At 32.9% G+C, this 21,076-nt stretch overlaps 1 protein-coding gene and 1 non-coding gene across 9 annotated transcripts in view; both read right to left on the reverse strand.

The window, feature by feature from the left end:
- The window catches only part of ACAP2 (ArfGAP with coiled-coil, ankyrin repeat and PH domains 2), a 131,173-nt gene that overhangs the window by 23,779 nt on the left and 86,318 nt on the right, over positions 1–21,076 (reverse strand). For 5 of the 8 annotated variants that reach the window (XR_012024360.1, XM_072811932.1, XM_072811937.1 and 2 more), the window contains exons 9-14: positions 18,977–19,051; positions 13,908–14,020; positions 9,519–9,539; positions 5,575–5,626; positions 4,193–4,293; positions 3,527–3,632 (exon numbers count right to left, since the gene is read on the reverse strand). Coding sequence is in view for 6 of the 8 variants with exons in the window: in XM_072811932.1 (XP_072668033.1) it covers positions 3,527–3,632; positions 4,193–4,293; positions 5,575–5,626; positions 9,519–9,539; positions 13,908–14,020; positions 18,977–19,051 (468 nt within the window). In the remaining 2 variants the exon portion in view is untranslated. The remainder of the gene's footprint in view (positions 1–3,526; positions 3,633–4,192; positions 4,294–5,574; positions 5,627–9,518; positions 9,540–13,907; positions 14,021–18,976; positions 19,052–21,076) is intronic. The other 3 variants (XR_012024361.1, XM_072811933.1, XM_072811936.1) reach the window with 1 other exon arrangement.
- LOC140625276 (U1 spliceosomal RNA) lies at positions 17,911–18,072 on the reverse strand. The gene has a single exon (XR_012024629.1). It is a non-coding gene; the product is annotated as a U1 spliceosomal RNA (small nuclear RNA).

Raw genomic sequence — 21,076 nt, forward strand, 5'->3', positions numbered from 1 at the left:
AGGATTTTCTATATACAGTATCACGTCATCTGCAAATAGTGACAGTTTAACTTCTTCCTTACCAATACGGATGCCTCATCAGGGAAATGCAAATCAAAACCACAATGAGGTATCACCTTACACCTGTCAGATGGCTAAAATAAAAAAGACAAGAAATTACAAGTGTTGGTGAGGATGTAGGAAAAAAAAGAACCCCTGTGCAAGGTTGGTGGGAATGTTTAGTGCAGCCACTATGGAAAATAGTATGGAGATTCCTCAAAAAATTAAAAATAGAAATATGATGTAATCTAATAACTCCACTACTAGGTATTTACCACAAAGAAAATGAAAATGTTAATTCCAAAAAATATATGCAGCCCTATGTTTACAACAACATTATTTACAATAGCCAAGATATGGAAGCAACCCAAAGGATCCATTGATAGATGAATGGATATAGAAAAATATGTGTACACACACACACACACACACACACACACACACACACACACGAATATTATGCAGCCATAAAAAAGGGATGAGATCTTGCCATTTGTGACATCCTAGAGGATGGACCTAGAGGGTATTTTGTATGCTAAGTGAAATAATTCATACAGAAAAAGACAAATACCATATGATTTCATATATATGTGGAATCTAAAAAACAAACAAAAAGCAGAAACAGACCTATAAATAGAGAAAAAACTGATGGTTGCCAGAAAGGAGGGGGATGGAAGGATGGGCAAAATGGGAAGGGGAGTAGTAGATAAAGGCTTCCAGTTATGGAATGTATAAGCCACAGGGATGAAAAGTGCAACACAGGTAATACAGTCAATGGTACTGTAGTAACATTGTATGGTGAATATGGTGAGCACAGGATAATGAATAGAGTTGTTCAATCACTGTGTTCTATACCTGAAACCAATATAACAGTGTGTGTCAACTACACTCAAATAATTTTGTAAAAAAAGAATAATTAGTGTAATTAATTGGGACCTATTATACCTACAAAAATCCATGAGTCTATAACAATATCCAAAAAATTAGAGGCAGCTACTAAGGCAGCTAATAAACTAATCAAATGTGATAACTGAAAGCAAAAAATTGAGTATTTTATTACAGTAACTAAATAGCTCCAGCTGATAAACAAAAGCTATATTTAACATAAGAATTCAAGTTAATTAATATAGGTGGGATGACAGAATTAGAAAATTATCATTTTGAAATTCCTAATGAAATCATAAATTCATCTGTAAAACCATTAGATGAATGGTTGGAGGGGGAGTAGATCTTATGAGATCAAAGTAACACAAAGTAGACTTCTTACACCAAGCAACAAAGTAGACTGGGAAAAAGGGAGGGAATGTAACTTTACAGTCGAGGAGTCATATTGTCGTCTTTCTAATCCAATGGGTCACTTGGAATGTGTCACACAGAAGCCTGACAGCATTAGCAATGAATGGTTGGATAACCAAGTATTCTGTGTCTCCTGTTGCAACAGAAGTATACACATCACCTATGATTTAATTGTATCAGTCGAAATTCTATAGAACAACTAAACTTCTCTCTTCAGTAAGTTACTGTCACAAAAAAAAGGCCTTGCTCTAGACTGAAAGACGTGAGGGACATAACAACCAGATGCAATGCCCAGTCATAGATACGATGCTACTTTTTTTACAACTGGAAACATATGTGACTAGGTAATAGATGATATTAAGAAATTATTACTAGGTATGAAGTGAGATGACTGTAATCTAGTCTAGAAAGTTGTTGTGTTTTCCTTTAGTTAAAAAAAAAAAAAAAAAGACATTTGCCCATAAAAATAAGGAGAACAGAGAAGCAAATAACAGCAACAAAATTTTGGAATCTGGAAGACGGATGGATGAACGGTAACTGAGCAGACCAAGGCCAAATCTTAACAACGGCAGTAGTAAGTAAATATGAGTTCATGAATTTACATGACACAGAGGGCTCCATCCAGGATTTATATAACGAGTTAACCATGGAAGTGGGAATCAAAGTGGGACAAAAGACTGTGTAAGGAGCAGATGGATCCCAAGGTGCCTTCCCCAACTCCATGCATTTTGGAACTGCTCCCACACATAAACACAAATGACTAGAATTTTATTTTATTCTCTGAGGCAGTAAAACAGAGTATCTCTCTGGACAGGATTTACCTGAAAGGTAGAAGGCAGAAGATTAAGTGAATATATACACACTGAATGCTGAGATCCCAGAAGCCCCTTACCCCTCTTCAGGAGACTGACTGATGAGACTCCTCTGGGAAATCATATCAGCTTAAAAGATTCCAAAGATCCTAACTTTCTAGTTGTTCCTCAGCAAATGGTCCAGACTTCAGAGAGGCTCATAGTCAACAAAGTCTTTACTATGTTCTTAGAGCATCCAAGAGGTTTTTAGTCTTTGACTTGTAATCAGAACAAATTACCAGATAGCCAAGAAAAACCTCTGACACAATAGTTCTCAGCATTGTGTATACATGGAAACCACCTAGAAAGCTTTTCAAACTATTGATGCCTGGGTCCCAACTCCATTTAATTACCCTGGGGTGGAACCTATGTACTGGGATTTCAAAAAAATCCCTGTGTTATCATCACGGCAGCCAAGTTTGAAAACCATAGCTCTAACACTGTATCCGTGAAGAAAGAACAAGTTTACATGTATAAACATTCAACAAACAAAAAGAAACTCCTACAAATTTAATATGAGCTAACAGAACTAAAATATTCCATAGAAAGTTGTGAGATTAACTGAGAAAAGTCCAGAAAGCAGAGCAAAAACACACAAAAAAATCAGAAAAATCGTAAAATTAGTCCAGAAATCCCAGAAAAAGAAAACAAGAAACCAGAGAGAAGCAATACAAAAAGAACAGTAACAAGAAAGACTCCAACAGCAACACTGAAAACTAGAAAAACAATGCTGTTAAAATTCTTAAGAATAATTACTTCCAACCTATAAACTCCACACCCAACCAAACTATCAAACAAATGCAAGGATAAAATAAAGACATTTTCAAACATGTACAGACTCACAAATGTCTCATTTTCAGGAAGTTACTAGAGGAATTGGCAAGTTCCATTTCTCAAAACTTACTCATGGCGTTGCTCAAAAGTCTATAAAATCACTGGGAAGCTGAAGCCAAACTATGACCCACCACTCTATTTCAACTTATCTTCAGGTAGACTTCAATCCAGAGACAATTTGAGTTTACCTTTTTTTATTTTTACTAATTACTATTCATCCATTTTCCACTAATTTTTATTAATTAGAATAGTAAAATATTTTGGGAAAAATACTTAACACTAGAATGCTGTATGTCAACCTAGGACATATATTCAAATATTGAATTAAACATATATTAAAATGATAAAGTGAAGAGAAATAAAAATAAATCTAGATTTTAATAGTAAAACCTCTTTCAATTATAAAACTCATCATCCATTAAAAATGTTGTAACTATATAATGTTGCAACTAAAATTAAAAACTTCTGGCAATGTATCATTTTGTATTACAATATTGTTTACTAACCTCTGATTCATCACCCTTCTCTCTATAAGCAGTGGCAATACTGGTCTGAACAGCCTTAATCCATGCCTGGCGCAGCTTTTCAGAATCTGCCTGAAGCATACAACTTCTAAAAGGAAATAACATTGTTTTCTCAGACACTAAATTAACCCCTCAAAATAATAATAATGTTTACTTTGCTGTTCAATAATTTTCTAACATAAAATAATTTCTTTTGAATGGTTTTATTTCATCTATCTTTAGGACAGAGTATGTTCATGAAGAAATCAGTAGAAATGAAACAAATTGCTTAGTAGAAAAAAAAATTAAAAATCCCTGAACATTAAAAAATAACTTTAAATTTACCAAATATAACACTAATATTTTCTATTGGGTACAAATATGGATTGATCTGGTATACGATGTTAATTCATCAACAAGGCACCCAAAAAGTTTTCATATAGCCACATCAATAATCTTTATGAAATTTAAAGAAAATGATACTGGGTAAAAGTTAACATAAATATCTCACTGTTATTACCTATAATCATTAATTATTAAAATTTACTTTTAAGGCACCTTTTTCTCTACCATAATCACAAGTAAAACAAATGTTTCTCTATTTTGTAAAGTTCTTTAAAACAAACTACAGAAACTTAAAAGCAACTCTCATTCTTTAGAACCACTTACTTTGTTGGAGAGACTACCTCAAAGCAGAAACGTCGTTCTATGTCTTCACAGTGTTTCACCGTGCAGAGCCTTAGATCTTCCACTACCACAGTGGGGTTATCCTACAAAAAGGAAACAAAACTCCTATGTTTATCAACTTAGCTATTAAGTACTACCACCAATAATAACACACTTAAAAATATTACTCAGAATGAATGGTCTAATTTTAAAGATTTATATTTATCTAATTTAGGATCAGAGATAGGAGTTATCAACATAGATACAACTATTAAAGGTAACTGTGTCCTGTTCATAATTTTATCTGTCTCATAAAATTGCTATACAAGGATTAAATAAAAATATATGTAAAGAGCTTAGTCTAAAACATGGTAATTAATAGGTATTCAACAAATGTTAGCTTCCTACTAATTTTCTTTCATTATCCATTATTCTCCTGGTCCCCCTTCACATATAATAAAAGCTACTTTCCTCTAAAAAAGGAAGCTTATACAATCTTCTTAAAATACCTGAGAAATGAGAAAGCTTCTATCATTTTTCTAGTACTTATCAAAAATATAAAGTCAAAACCAAGTTTATCAGAGCAGAAGAAACCCTGAACTGAGTTAGAATAAAGGACTTCAAAAAAAAAAAAAAAAAAAAAAAATAGAATAAAGGACTTCTGTGGAGTAAGCCTGCTAGCACAGAACGAAGCAAATAAAATTTCAGATTGTGTATCTCAAGAGTAAAGTGTGAGTACTTAAAATGTACAGTTGAATACATCATTCACAAAGACTAGGTAAAAATCAATTCATCTATTAAATAAGGGATTTTTTTCCTAATTATTTTTTAACAATTCTCAAGTCCCATATAATCTCAGTATGCCTTCCCAATAAATAAAAGTCCTCACCCTTAAAATAGGGTTCAGGAAAAGAAATGTTTAAAAACAACATTAACAAATTCAGAGGTTTCTATTTAAATCACTTCAAGCTTACATTTTAATGTCATCTTTAACAATTTTATAGTATCACCTCTGGCCCTAAGGTGATGTTTCTTAAAAGGTACCCTTTTCCTTCAGCCTCAAAATAGTAAAATGGAATGTAGTATTGTTCCTGTCACACAGCTGGTCAAAGAAAATGAAGAAATGAAAGCAATAATCCTGGGACACAGAAACACCCGTCTCAAAATTAGGAGTTAAGAATTCAAGATTCAGTATCACTCTGCTTTTAAGGATCAAAAATTGATGCTTTCCACTTTTGAGTTCTCTTATACATGCCTAAAAATAAAACTAATAAAAAATAATTTTGCACACATGAGTATTTATGGGCTTCAGTGCTTTATCAAGATGAACAGAGAACTGAAACAGGGGACTCACTGGGTTTTCACTTAATTAACAAAACACCTACCTTAAACTTTTTCTGGTAAACCAACTGATTGTTCTGTATTGAAAACCAGCGTCTAAATAAATAAAAATAGATTAAGTTTTCATAAACATAATTTATGTCAGTTGTTAGAAATATTTGGAAAAGTACTAGAAAATCAGTTGATAGTAATTATGCTTTGAGATATATATTGAGAAGTACATTGTTTTGTTTTATATAAACTGATGTCAATGAGAATACTATTGAAAGTAAAGAACAACTTTAAACAGTTTTAAAACCACAGACTAGGAAAATAAAATTACTGTATTTTTATTAATTTTAGGTCAGAAATTTATATCCTGACAACAGCTGTTATCCTTTATGCTATCACCAAATAATAACTGTATTAAGGTAAAAATTTAGTTTTTTTGAGGTTACTCAAAAGTAACTAAAAATCTTTCCCCCAAAATAACTGTTTCTATTATAGGGTAGAAATGAATTTATGTTGCAAAAAAGACTATCCATTTGTACACAGTAAAACACTGAAATAAATGGTGCTTTGTTTTCAACTTTTCTGCAGCTAATTCAGCAAGCGTTTGTTCAACAAAACAGGAAATTAAATCATTTAGAACTGATATCAAACAAGAGATAATCGCCAATTTACTTGACCTCGCTTTAATTTAAAATACTTCTAAGCAGAATAACCAAAGTTATTATTAAAAATAATTCACCTAACTATCTACATTGTTCTGCCGCTTCTTGTAAATTATCAGGCAAACAATTTACTTGCAATCTTTTTGAAAGAAAAAGCTAAGCTATAAACGGCATATTTACTAATTCTCACTTATTAAGACAGTAAAAGAACCTAAAGATTTACAAAAAAAAAAAAAAAAAATCACAGCCAAAAGCCATTCATAAAAGGAAGCAAAAATTCTCATCAAGCATGAAAGGTAAAACTATTTGAGACATTATTTCAAAATTAGTTTTACGTAAGATGATTTCTATCGTCAACATTAGTTATTAATCTATTAGCAGACAGAGATTCGACCTTTTCATTGATACTAACACAAAGCACTAGAAATTGTATTTAGACATATTTAGAAGTTCTATTTTAAAAAATTAAGTTAATTCTCCAAAGCTGTGAAAATGATTAGATGCTTTTCTATTTTTAAGCTAGACAGACTGTTAGGCTTTCTTGCTACTTAAAAAGGTATCACCTTTACCATTAAAATAGAGATTTGTTAAATAAGCATCTAAATAAAACCAAGTGACTTGCCTCTCGTGCAAATCAAGAGGCAGGCTAGAAAAGGAAGAACTCCTAGGTTTCTTTGCTCTGGGGCACACAGTTAGTTAGAAATGTTAAAGGAAATACCTATAAACAAAGAAAATGGAGCAGCCCTGCCACACGGGATGACATGCAATGGAAACAATCTCTGATGTTGATTAAAGTAGGTCTTTAAAAATCATTTGAAATACGGCAAACTACACTAACAACAACTTTTTTTTTTTAACAACAACTTTTAAATAGCAAGGATATATAATTCGATGAAAAACTATAGTTTTACTGCATAATAGAAAAATACCCATATAATCACATAAACTTTTCATGTTTCTAAGGCTTTTAAAAAGTAAATTTCTTTTGAACTGGTGCATCTTAGGATAATAACCTTTAAAAATAATAACAAAATACTACATAACCCCCCCCTTTTTTGTCAAAGAGCATTTCCTCTGATAATTATTAACTTTATAGATCACATATATTTCTGAAACCTAGTTCCCCTGCCATCTATTTGCTTCTGGGTGACTCTTTCATATCATTTGAGTTTTCCCTGAGTTTTGTATACTCAAGGAAGACACTATAAATTCATCTTAATTTTGAAAACATTTCCTAAGGAACAAAATCACAATGTATCCTACATAGAAAAAGAACTTTCAATTACTAAGATCTGTAGGTTATATGACACTAACTCCCGTCTTCTGCCATTAAAAAAAAAGAAAAAAAAGAGCCAACTACATTCATTTACATTGATCAAAACTCCAGTCAGATAAGTAAAATGGAATATAATTTTTTAAATTGCTCCTATAAAAAAATCCTAGGTATTATTAATATTTCTAATAAAAGGGGGCAGCCCGGGTGGCTCAGCGGTTTAGTGCTGCCTTCAGCCCAGGGCATGATCCTGGAGACCCGGGATCGAGTCCCGTGTCGGGCTCCCTGCGTGGTGGAGCCTGCTTCTCCCTCTGCCTGTGTCTCTGCCTCTCTCTCTTCTCTCTCTGTGTCTCTCATGGATAAATAAATAAAATCTTTTAAAAGAATATTTCTACTAAAAGGCAATATGAGACAGTTCATACCCTATGGTGTTTAAAATAATATTTCAAGTTCATGCTGCCTGCAATTTGGAGCTACTTTAAAAGATAATTAAATAGGGGTACCTGGCTGGCACAGAGAAGCCAGAGGAGGAGGAGGGTGGAGAAGAAGCATGCCGCTCTTCATTCTGGGGCTATGAGTTCAAGCCCCATGTTGGGTGTAGATTACTTAAATAAACTTTAAAAAAAATTAAGATAATTAAATAATAAAAAGACAAATTTTAGAAAGCACTATGCTGACAACTATTCTATATTCTACAAAATTCAGAAACTGACCACAAAGTCAAAATATAGATTTTTTTAAAAAGCAAAATTTATTGGCTCATTAAGAAAAATAATACACCACTTTATATCTATCCCAAATTGAAATAACTGAATAAATATTTTAAACCAAAGTTACTAAGTTCATAGACAATTAGATATTACCGATTTTTAAATACATGTGAGAGCTTCCAGATAACCAAACAGGGGGGAGGGAGGAGGAAAAAATATATTAAAAAAATAAATCAGGGATCCCTGGGTGGCGCAGTGGTTTGGCGCCTGCCTTTGACCCAGGGCGCGATCCTGGAGACCCGGGATCGAATCCCATGTCGGGCTCCCGGTGCATGGAGCCTGCTTCTCCCTCTGCCTGTGTCTCTGCCTCTCCCTCTCTCTGTGTGACTATCATAAATAAATAAAAAAAAATTTTTTTTAATCAAATAAATAAATAAATAAATAAATAAAAAATAAATCAAGTGTCTTTATCATGTTTATCATTAGTCCTAGACCTGTACTTAAAACCAAAAATAAAATGTAAAAGTCAAACTTCTAAATCTCTAGAGGCTTTCTCACTAAAACTATAAAAATGATAGATTCACGTACATATTTATTTATGTGCCAAATGGGTGAACATTTAACAAAATTAAAGGCTTTAGCACGTATGCTACAATTTTTCAAATTCAATTTAATTTTTCCCAAGGAAAAAGACCAAGATGTTAAAACAAAAAGCTCTAGGAAAATTTTTAAATTTTAAAAAAATTTTTACTTTCAGCAAAACTAATATGATTATTCCTAGCTACTGTTTAAAATTTTGAAAAGTGGGGACACCTGGTGGCTCAGCAGTTAAGCTCTGCCTTTGGCTCAGGGCGTGATCCTGAAGTCCTGGGATCGAGTCCCTGCATGGAGCCTGCTTCTCCCTCTGCCTGTGTCTCTGCCTGCCTCTCTCTCTCTCTCTCTCTCTCTCTCGGTCTCTCATGAATAAACAAATAAAATCTTAAAAAAAAAAAAAAGAAAAGAAAATTTTGAATAGGGTTTCCCAGCTTATTTCCCTTAAAAAAAGATAGAAAGGCACCATATTACTCATATATATCTTTGATATATACAGATATGTAAATATCTATATATTTATTTGATAAATATATCAAATGTTATTTTCATTTTCAATTAAAACAGACTGAGGTGATTGGCAATGAAAGGATAATTCCATTTCTCAAATGAAATGTGTATATTTTCTTCCCAATTTAAAACAAGAGACATTATATCCATTGCAAGTAATCCAACTGAAATGCAGGTTAATTATGAGCTTTCTCGTGCCAAAGAGGAAATTGAAGTAAGGCAGGAATGAGGGGAAGGAAGCCATTTGGTACCTGATATGATCGGGCTTTTTCCTGTCATATGAAAAAATGGGGCAGGATTAAAACATAAAGGAAAGGTGGTAAAAGAATGAAAATGCAAATGTGCAAAATAAGCAAAGGACTAGCATGATATGAAAATAAAGCAAGAATTAAAGAAATAAGCTTAAGCTCGTAACCTAACAGAATAATCAAAAATATATTTTGCATTTTGTTCTTAAATTTATACATATATGCATTTACACAATTAATTCTAACTCTTAGGAAACTGAAATGCTAATATTTCAGAAATATTCAAAAATTTTCTTCAATTGTTATGGTATAAAAAGTTCTGGTAAGACTTAGCACACTTGAGCATACCTCTACTATTATTTTTCTGTCTCTATAGTAATAGCTATAAAATATAAATCATACTTTTCCTCATCTTAATAAGTTGCTCCTAAAAATTTAAGGGAAACAATCACTATAGATAGAGCTTCATAAACCTGAAACAAATGACAATTTTCATAGGAAAGTGGGATGACTAATTAAGAATTTCAAAGATTATAAAATATTATTAGCCAAATAAACCTACCTCCCACCTGCTCTCCCCCTTTTCATCAATGACAGCAGACACTCTAAGGCTATACACATAAGTAGGGCATCTTTAATATATGCATACATTTCTTATTTTAAAACAAAAAGCCAACAAAAGTTAAATTTATACCTGTGCTAGCAGCATATAGAATACTTTAAGAAACTGTTAATATATTTTATACTTTCAGGTATATTTACTTTCTCGTTCAACAAAGACTAATCATAGCATGCAATAATTCAGCTTCTTTATTCATTTTACCAGCTTACTACTAGATAATTGTAGAATTTAATTATTTTCCTTGTTCCTTCACCTTTTCTGAATTTATCATAGAAAGCAAAAGAGACATATAGGTATGAATAATCCACCTGGCATTGATCTGAGCCTGAGGTAAAGCTGCCAGCCACATGGAAAAAATGGCCTGATACGGAAAGATAATTTTGGTATTTCTCATGTTTTCAGAAAAATATGTATTACAGACATAAAAATCTGAGACACTACAAACTAGAAATCTGAAACCAACAAAAGACAAACTCAACAATTCACATAAGACATAGTGTCTCACTCCTTACACTCTTTCAATCACATCACACAAAATACGGTCTCTTTAGTTAAATTTCGAAATAGAGAATGATGTTTACGTTTTATGACGCACAGGGGCGAGGTTTAAAACTACCTGGGAATTCCTAGTCAAATTCACATTTCCCTCAAGAAGGAAGTCTTTTTTAAAATATGGCTTAAATGGGTGATGGGGATTAAGGAGGGCACTTGTGATGAGCCCCAGGTGTTGCATTTAAGTCTTGCATCGCAAATTCTACGCCTGAAACTAATATATTACACTGTATGGTAACTGGAATTGAAATTAAAACAAATCAATAAATGTTGGCTTTGAAAATATTACATGCCACTATTCCATAAAACTAAAGATAATGGCAAATTTGTCATCCTATGCTTGGTACCTTATAGTGACTACAAGAAAAAAATGCTCCCTAAAACTAATCTACAGACAGTCTAAAGATACTTAAACAGTAGGTAGAAAAATCATTATGCTGAAAGAGCTGGAATCCTGGATCTTTAAAGGTACAAACATTACAAATAGAGTCTTTTATTCAAAATCAAACTGAATATATGAAATCAAGCTGGATAGAGAACTAATTAGAGAAGGAGGGCAGAGATGCCTGGGTGGCTCAGCGGTTGAGCGTCTGTCTGCCTTTGGCTCAGGTCGTGATCCTGGGAGGAGGTCCCACATCGGGCTCCCTGCGTGGAGCCTGCTTCTCCCTCTGCCTGTGTCTCTGCCTCTCCCTGTCTGTGTCTCTCATGAATAAATAAATAAAATATTTTTTAAAAAAGAGAAAGAAGGAGGGCAGACTTTAAAGTCATATATGGGTAAAGGGAAGGTATCTGCAAGTATTTCCTGAGATTAGATTTTTTAAATAAACTTCACATAAGAAATTTAACATACATTCCAAATTGAAAAGCAGAAAAAAGTTCTAAATAATATTCAATAGATTTCTTTCTCTCCCTTTCACAGTTACTGACCTATAATCTAGAAAATATCTAAAACTTCTGTTATAAGGTTTGGAATTTTTTTTGTGAGAAGACTTTTATATAAAAAGTAATTTATGCTACATTCCTTAGAAGTCTGCTTTTTACTAGTATTTTCATTAAAATGCTCTTTTTAAAGGTATATGAAAATGAAATAATCTGCTGTTCATAATTTTTCCTAATAATGTAGACTAGGAAGTTGTTTTTAATAGTTCTTAAGCTATTTTTAAAATACCTGACATATTGTTTTATCAAAACACAAATTTATATGGAATTTCCACAGCAAGTTAAAAAAAACTTTTAAAGCCAGGTTTGGGGCCTCCATTTTGTCACAGACCAGTTGTGTGACCTTCAAAGAGTCACTATCTCTCTGCACCTTTATTTCTTTACTAAAAATTAGGGTGTTGAAACACAATCCATGACTCTAATCAATAACTGCCATCCCACTACAATTAGATGGCATCTCCTTTAAAAAGCAGCCTCATTTTCAAAGGCCAATATTGTCTCTTCCACTTTACAAATGGAAAGTAACATGTCTATAACTGAGAAATGTAATAGTTATTCCCTACTTGCTTTAGGTACACTTTATTACCTAAGCCAATTAACAGAATTCATGAAACAAATAATAAATAATGAAAGTTCCATGCTTAAATCAGAATTAATTTTTTTCCTATTGCCCTAAATGGCAATGTAATTTTCCACTAACACTTACTGTGCTTCATTTTGAAGTCTGAGATCATTTCTCATTGGAGTAGTCCATGGAAGATCATTTCATTTCTTCTTAACATAATGGTATAGTTTCTATGGATTTATTGTATTTTCACTGTGTTAAACTTTAAGTAGGTTGTTTTGAAATCTGAAGGTTAAAATTCAATTCTAACATTACCTCATGAAACCGTACTGGTTGAGAAATCTTTATTTATTATAAAAATTTGACACACTACTTTTTAGTTTTAATTTCTTATTCTGGCTATGAAAATTTAACCAGGAAAAACTTAAAATATTGTCTTAATTTAAATAGCTTGGAAGACAGAATTTTAATTTTTCATTTTCACTTTGTAACAGTTAAAAACACTAATTCTACCCAGACCACTTTAGTTAATCCTTGTGTATTAATACATTATTTTAGAAGTTCTATATAATTCAAAGAGGTTTACTACCAAATATAATCACTTTCCAGCTTATATTCATACCCAAGTAAAGATAAATTATTTCAAATAAAACACACCCCATACATTTAAATAAATATCTGGCAATATCAAATGCTAGGGAAATGTTCAATAAATCACTGACATTTGAAAATAGCAGTGCATGCTTCTTCCATATAAGCTCATCACCAAGAAATAAAAATCAGTGCACTAGGAATTCCTTATATTAAATATTCAAACATAATAGTTCTCATTTAAATTAACAAAAATACATACTAAATTAAATTTACCAAGAATTTTCATTTATTTTGCTAATATCCATTTTTTTTAAAAAAGAAAACAATCTTCTCTATCATTAAGTGAATTCATGTTCTGTTCAAGTAGCAAATAAAACATACACATTCAACTAATAATGTAAATCAATTCACCAGAACCCAATGTTACTCTCAATTATTACAAATTGGGTTTTTCCCCCCCCCAAAAAAAACAGAGGCATCCTTGAATAAAAGACTAAGGACGGAAGGATGATGCTGAGTCAACACAATCTTTTTTTTATGCTTTAATGTCTGAAATTATTTTACTTTATTATACTAAATTAGAAGAAAAGATAATAAAATATTTTATAATACTTAACATTCACATGATTAATATTTTATAAAAATCAGTTTAACAACAACAACAAAAAGTAACATTTTTGGTAGCCATCAAGTTTAGAAGAAAGGAGTACCAACTGCCACACATACTTCACACACAAGAACAATCACATTTCCTAAAAGTCCTGGTTAAAGTTATTGCAAAGATCAAAAGATCAGGCTCGCCTAGCTTAAAAATTCACAAGCAAACACTAAATTAAAATGTACATAAACATCATACAGAGAAGGAACCCAAAGAAGAAAAAAATTCCTGCTTCCTAGTTTAAACTTTGCTTAAATTTTACAGTTTAGATTTAGTACTAGCATTTTTCACTTGCTTCTTAGGATCCCCTTTCCTAGAAGGGAAACTTATCTTCAGTGAACTGGGTTCAAGAAAGTTATTACAAACTATGAATTTAAAGAATTATGAAAGAGTTCCCAAATCACAGGGAAGGTTGGAAAACGGAACGCGGAAGGATCAAGACTAGTATTTGAAATATATTACCTGTTCCAAGTTTTGAAGGCATTGCTGGCTCTTTTGAACAGATATCCTTCCATAACAATGCCATTTGCAGCATCTACATTATATTCTAACTTAGAATCATCACTGGAGAAATCCTAGACAAGATAAAAAAAAGTTCATATGGTTTTATTAAGTCCCCTAGACAACAAATTTATTGTAGAGAAACAGCTCAAATCACAGAAAAGCTTTGTATTAAGACAATTATATTAACAATATTCATAAGAAAAGGCGAGACTTAAATGCTGAATAATAGAAGAATGCTTCAACATATTAAAATATTTCAATTTGGGGCACTTGAGTGGCTCAGTCGGTTAAGCATCTGCCTTCTGCTCAGGTCATGGTCCTGGGGTCCTGAGATCAAGCCCCATGCTGGGCTCTTGGCTCAGCAGGGAGTCTGCTTCTGCTTCTCCCTCTCCCTCTGGGCCTCCCCCAAACTCATACTCTCTTGCTCGCTTGCTCTCTTTCAAATAAATAAATAAAATCTCTTTTAAAAAGCTAAAATAATGGGACACCTGGGTGGCTCAGCAGTTGAAAGCATGCCTTCGGCCCAGGGCATAATCATGGAGTCCCGGGATCAAGTCCCACATTGAGCTCCCTGCATGAAGCCTGCTTCTTCCTCTGCCTGCATGTCTCTGCCTCTCTCCGTGTCTCTCATGAATAAATAAATAATATTTTTTTTAATTAAAAGATTTCCTGATGAACTTAAAAGTAATTTGTACAAAACTGCAAGACTACTGCTATCCCCAATTTTAAAATTCTAAAAATCAGCCTCAGAACTTTCAAAATTACTTCTGGACCAAAAATCAAAGTTAGAATACTATCCTTTTAGGGAATAGCAAACTCTCGGGCTTGAGAAAGATTTTGGCAGAAGCTAGATGACCATCTGCAAATGATGCTAGGATGTGAAGGTTCTCCCTTAGTAGCCAGGCAGAGTGAGAATCACCTAGGGACCTTCCAAACCTAAGTGTCTACAAAGATGGAATATGGAAACAGACTAATTCAGAAAAACAAAATTTATTAAAAACAAAAACCCTGCTGACATCTCTCAAAATTTAACCATTAAAAAAAAAAAAAAGGACTAACCCAAACTAATCAAATGAAACAGAATCTATAAACAAATTGCTACATTTTCTCCTGCTTTTCTTTGAAAAAAAAAATCAGGAAAATCTTAATTCCTTCATTTAAAATTTATTTGAGGCTGTAATTTATTTAATTATGCAGACAGGATTATGTCAGCAATAGATATAACTGAGTTTGGCAACACTCTAAAGGTTTCATTTGTAATACTGGCAGCTTTTTAATGACCCTGATGCTACTTAAAACATTAAAATATAACACCTCCTTAAAGTACAGTGCATTATAAGTAATTTTCTAGTTTTCAACTATATTTTTTGAGAAAGGTTGTCTTCAATTTAATTACTATTAATATCAATTAATACTGTATAGTACTTAAAGCGTGACAGATTATGATTTTATAACAAAAGCAACTAGTAACACTATATAAAATATATAATATTATAATTTAAATATATTGATGAGCTGACAAATTAGGAAGAAATACTCAAAGGCACAAGAGAAGCGAAAATAGGAGGCTTAAAGAGGTAAGCAGATCAAGGAAGCCAGATTTCACCTTAAGGGCATTTGCCTCACCAGAATTGGAAGCTTTGGTGTGAGGCTGAGGGAAAAGAAGGCAAGACCAAGACTGGCCAATAAAGAGAATCGAGCAGAAACTTTCCCTTCTGAAATTGCAAGCAAGACAAGAAGGGCCTTTATCACTTCAATTCAAGATTATGCTAGAGGTCCTAGCTGACAAGATAATAAACAAAAAGTAAGGAAGAATCGGAAAGGAAGAAACTAATATTATTTGCAGATTATATGACTTTGTACAAAGAACATCCAAAACAATCCAGAAATAAATTAGCATTAAAGAGACCTTATTAACAAGGTAACTGGTTTCAAAGTCAATACAGAAAAATCAATTTTAATATGTAATAAAAGTAAACAGTGAGAAAAAATTTTTAAGACAACATTTACAGTAACATTTGCAATATAAGTATATATGAATAAATTTAACAGAAGATGTACAACTATAAAACTTATAAAGGATATAAAAGAAAACTTAAAGAAATAAATATTTCAAGCTCATAGGTTAGAAGACATTATAAAATAAAGATATCAATTCTTCCCCATATTGATTCACAGATCCAATGCAATCAATCAAAATCCCAAAAGCTATTTTTATGCAATCTGAAAGTCTGCTCCTGAAATTTATATAACAATGCAAAATTTAGGCAATCCACTTCTGAAGCAGAGAAGGTAGGAATCTTAGCTTTGTCAGACATCAAGATTTACTATAAAGCTAAAATAATTAAGGCAGCATAGTATTGGCACAATTAAGACAAAAAGGCCAATGAAAAGAACTGAAAGCCTGAAACAGACTTCATATGTATACAAACGTGATGTAAATCAGAGGATACAACAGAGTAGTAAGGAAAGAACACATTTTTAAATAACTGATTCTGGATCATCTACATACCAGTATAAGAATACAAAGAATCTGGATCTCTACCTCACACCATAACACAAACATCCAATTACAGATGGATTTAAGGTCTAAACATAAAAGGTGAATCTATAAACACTTAGAAGATTACACCAGAGATATTTCTTCATGATCTTAGGATAGGAAGGACTTATTAAACAAGACACAAAAAGTACTAAACATAAAAGACATTAAAAAAAAAACTATGTGAAAATTAAAAACACATAGTATATCCCCCCAAGATACGCTTAATCCAGATGATATGAAGAATCTGAACAGTTAGGCAGCATGATGTAAAAATGGAAGAAAAACTAACAGACATTTCTCAAACCAAATGACCAATAAACACCAATAAGGGGAAGGTGCTTGAGTTCATTAGTAACTAAAGCATAAATTAAAACCACAATGAGATGTTAGTATCTACCCACTAAAATTAGCAAAAATTAAAAACCTTCACAATACCGTGGGGGTGGCCAAGAACACTGAGAACCCACACACAGAGCTGCCTGCCAGGAATGGCAATATCATTTTGAAAAGTAATTTAGCATTATTTACTGATAGTGAACATATATATTCCCTCTGAACCAGGAGTTTTACTCCTAGGTATAAATCCATCAGGAATATGTACACATATCCAAAAGACATGTATATGAATGTGCATAGCCATCACTGTTTCTTTAACTGATCAATTTAAATTCTTGAAAAATGTAAATAATTACATCAGACATATTTTCCCTTAATTTTTATGACTAAATCTTTTTCCCTTTTTTTTTTTTTTTTTTTTTTTTTTACCTGTAATGCAGCCTTGTGTCAGCATTTAAGGGCAGAAAAAAGCAAAAATAGCATTACTTTCTTTAAAGTACAGCGGTACCTATTACTTAAAATCAAGTAAACTAATTTTAGATTTAATAATCTACTGTTGGATTCTCAGTACAACACCGAGCTGTGTATACAACAGGGACAAATATTAAAAGATACACAATATTCATTAAATAATTCAGTTTAAGCAAAAAATCACAAGTTCCTACAAATATCATGATCTCTCATTTTAATTACAAATGATTGGTCCCAATTTTTAATAATCTCTCCATGGTAATGTCATTAACACAAATTACTCAACCAAAAGTTACTCTAACTTTAAATAAAACAAAACAGAAGTTAGTCTTACCTAACTATAACTGGAAGTAACTAAGTTAAAGATGGTCTGGTAGAAAATTTTCCCCTTTATGTTTCTCTTTTAATATTAATAACCCATCGTCAATATAATTTTCCTTACCTGTACTACTAACTTCACTTTAATTTTTTTCCACTGACATCTTTTAAGTCAGATCTTGTTCACTGGTCATTTATATTCTAAGTAAATCATAATAAAAGTTGATCTGACTAGTCAATACCACAGGAACAGATTTTTAAAGCAATGCTAGAAGGCATCTTTTTTTTTTTTAAAGGAACACACAAATAGGGTACCCCACCACCACAAATTATACAGTCAAGTTTTCCACATTTGGGGAAATTCCAAGGGTCAGCACATTTGGAGTCAGTGGATAAGCCTCACCCTGGGAAACCACTTTTGGGTTCATGCTCTCTCCCCTGCTGGGTAAGTACAGAAGGCACCTTGTCACATACTCGTATTAGATTCAATCTCCAAGTCTCTCCTTTTATTTTCAGATTACCACACAAAAATATTACTGACTATATAAGATGAAATATTATTACGTTGAGTTCCAAGTTACTTATAATCAAACCCCTCCACACACAAAAACAAAAATATCATATTTAATTTTCATTTTCAAAAATATATTTTTCAAATATCAATTTAGCTATGCTTAGGCAAATTCACAAGAAATGCATGTGAAATTCCAACAACACATGAGAGAGGGCAAGAGCTGCCTCAGAGTAATCTAGCTGTTAGGTCCACAATACCAAACACACACACTGATGCAAAGAGATGTTCTTCACCGCCCCCTCTGCCCACCCTCCACCCCATCCCTTCTCACCCACACACTTTACAGAAGTTGGTGATATCCTAACTGAATCTGTTAATAGCAGTTTAAATTTTAAGAGGCATTTTTTAATTAGTTAAGATAAGATTGTGGGCCTGGGTGGCTCAGTTGGTTAAGTATCTGCCTTCAGCTCAGGTCACGATCTCGGGGTCCTGGGATGGAGCCCTGCTCAGCGGGGAGTCTGCTTCTCTCTGTTCCTCCTCCTGCTTGCGATGTCTCTCAAGTAAGTAAGTAAGTAAGTAAATAAGTAAATAAATAATCTTTTAAAAAAAAGATCCTATGGGATTGATGTTTTTGCAAAGTGGTTCAAGAACATGGCTTTCAAATATTGCCTGACCATCCAAAAAATTTTTACTTTTCACAAAAAAAGGGAAGATTTTATCTACCCAATTTAATTATTACAGCAACTTAAAGGATTTGTTCCAACACAATGGTATCTTGCTGAAACCAGTAATTGAGCAATTGCATAAAATAGGAATTACTCTCCTTTAATTTTTCTCAAGTACCTTTTGTTGAATGGTGGAATGTTTTTGCTCCATCTCTCTTTTCTCCTTTGCTGCATCCACAACCAGTCGATCCAACTATAAAGGGAGAAAATTAGACTGAGTTAAAAATTAAAGAAAAAAAGGTATGATTATTTTTTTAAAACACTCAATAAGTCAGCCAATTTAAGTCTACTAAGACCAGGGTATAAAATAGCTATTGTTCAAAAAGAAAAAAAAAAAAAAGCTATTGTTTAAAGTTCTTTTTTAAAAAGCTCAAAAAATTTAAGAAATCATAAAATCTCATTTCTTTCTTGTTCTTTCCATCAGAAAAGATGATTTTTTTGTATTACGACAAATGTCCTGGCTTCTTGAACTACTGTTCACTAGAATAAAAAAGAATTGGGTTATAAATTATGTGAGTCTACTCTTCTAGACTGTGATGTATGTCATTTCATCTTTGAATCCCCATACCTCTAACTGATTGTGGGAAAAATGAAAAAATAAAAATGCAAATATCAATAGGAATAAGAACAATAAAGTATTAAATATCCAAATGTTTTCATTGATATCTTTTAAAAACAAAATATTAGGGCAGCCCGGGTGGCTCAGCGGTTTAGCGCCGCTTTCAGCCCAGGACGTGATCCTGGAGACCAGGGATGGAGTCCCACATTGGGCTCCCTGCATGGAGCCTGCTTCTCCCTCTGCCTGTGTCTCTGCTTCTCCCTCTCTCCTGTGTAATAAAATCTTTAAAATAATAATAATAATTTTAAAAAGCCTTTGTAAAAAAAAAAAAAACATTTTGTCCTTCATTCACTGTATTACAAATGATGGGGTTTTTTTTTTCCCCTAGCAGAGAATAACTTTGGCCACAGAATCTTTTTTTTAATTAAAAAAAAAGTTTTTAATTATTTAAATCTGCTGGTTAACACACAATATTAGTTTCAGGTGTACAACTGGCCACAGAATCTTAATTATCGCTGAATATTAATAACCAAAAGAAAACACATTGAAACAGAATTATCACTATTATAAATATCTGATTTAGATGGCAACTATACTATACTTGAGGATCTAATGCATATATGCCTTAGTGACACATAACATTGATTTAATGGCTAATGCTGGTATATGCTGCACTAGGAAAACATGCTCAATATTTTCTTATATTGGGGGCACCTGGATGGCTCAGTCAGTTAAGCATCTGCCTTTGGGTAGGGTTGTGATCCCAGGGTCTTGGGATCGAGCCCCACATCTGGCTCCTTGCTCTATGGGGAATCAGCTTCTTCCTCTCTCTCTGCTCCAACCCCCTGCTCATGTATTCACTCCCTTTTTCTCTCTGTGGAATAAATCTTTTAAAAATATTTTTTTCTTATACTGAATGAGTGAAACAACCATTATGCCATGGTTTTATAGCCTTTAATTTAATTGAATGGCATATAAATATTATTTATTCATTCTGATTGAAGAGAGGTACAAGGCAGACCCTAAGATTCAACTAATATTTATAAACTTGTGTGCATGTACCTGCTATGCTAGTACTGCAATGCAAGTGATGGTTTTCTGCCTATCAGATTGGTAGTAAATGCCTCTGCTACATCCCACCTCATTGCTATAACAACAGAAAGGGGGAAAATTCACCTTTCTCTGTTGGAGCAGAAGTATAAAGAAAAAAACTATCTCAACGTGATAAAGGGTTAGGGAAGGTACAAGTTGAAGAGATGTGAAAACTGACAGTCTTGTTTCCTACATGCTGGGACTAGATCAGCAAGAGGGAGTCTGGAGCACAACATGTCTAATAGAACATACTTCTATTAGTATTGGACAGTAGGAGTTTCACAGGTACTTATAACCAGCCAGGTGTCCCCAGTCCTCTGTGTTTGGAATCCTTTCCACTCCTACCACATCAGACATAATCACTTATCTTTCTGCTTTTGAACTTCTCCCATTTCCATCTGCTTGTATATTTGTATAAATCCTACTATCTTAAATAAAGCCTTCCTCCAACTCGTATTTCTCTCTAGCCACCACCTTCTACCTCTCTTTCCTTCACAATACAACTTCTGAAAAAATCTTCCTTGTTCTTCACTTGTCTATTTCTTATTCATCTACTCACTGTAGTTT

This window comes from Canis lupus, chromosome 35 (assembly GCF_048164855.1).
Source record: "Canis lupus baileyi chromosome 35, mCanLup2.hap1, whole genome shotgun sequence".
Taxonomy (NCBI): Eukaryota; Metazoa; Chordata; class Mammalia; order Carnivora; family Canidae; genus Canis; species Canis lupus.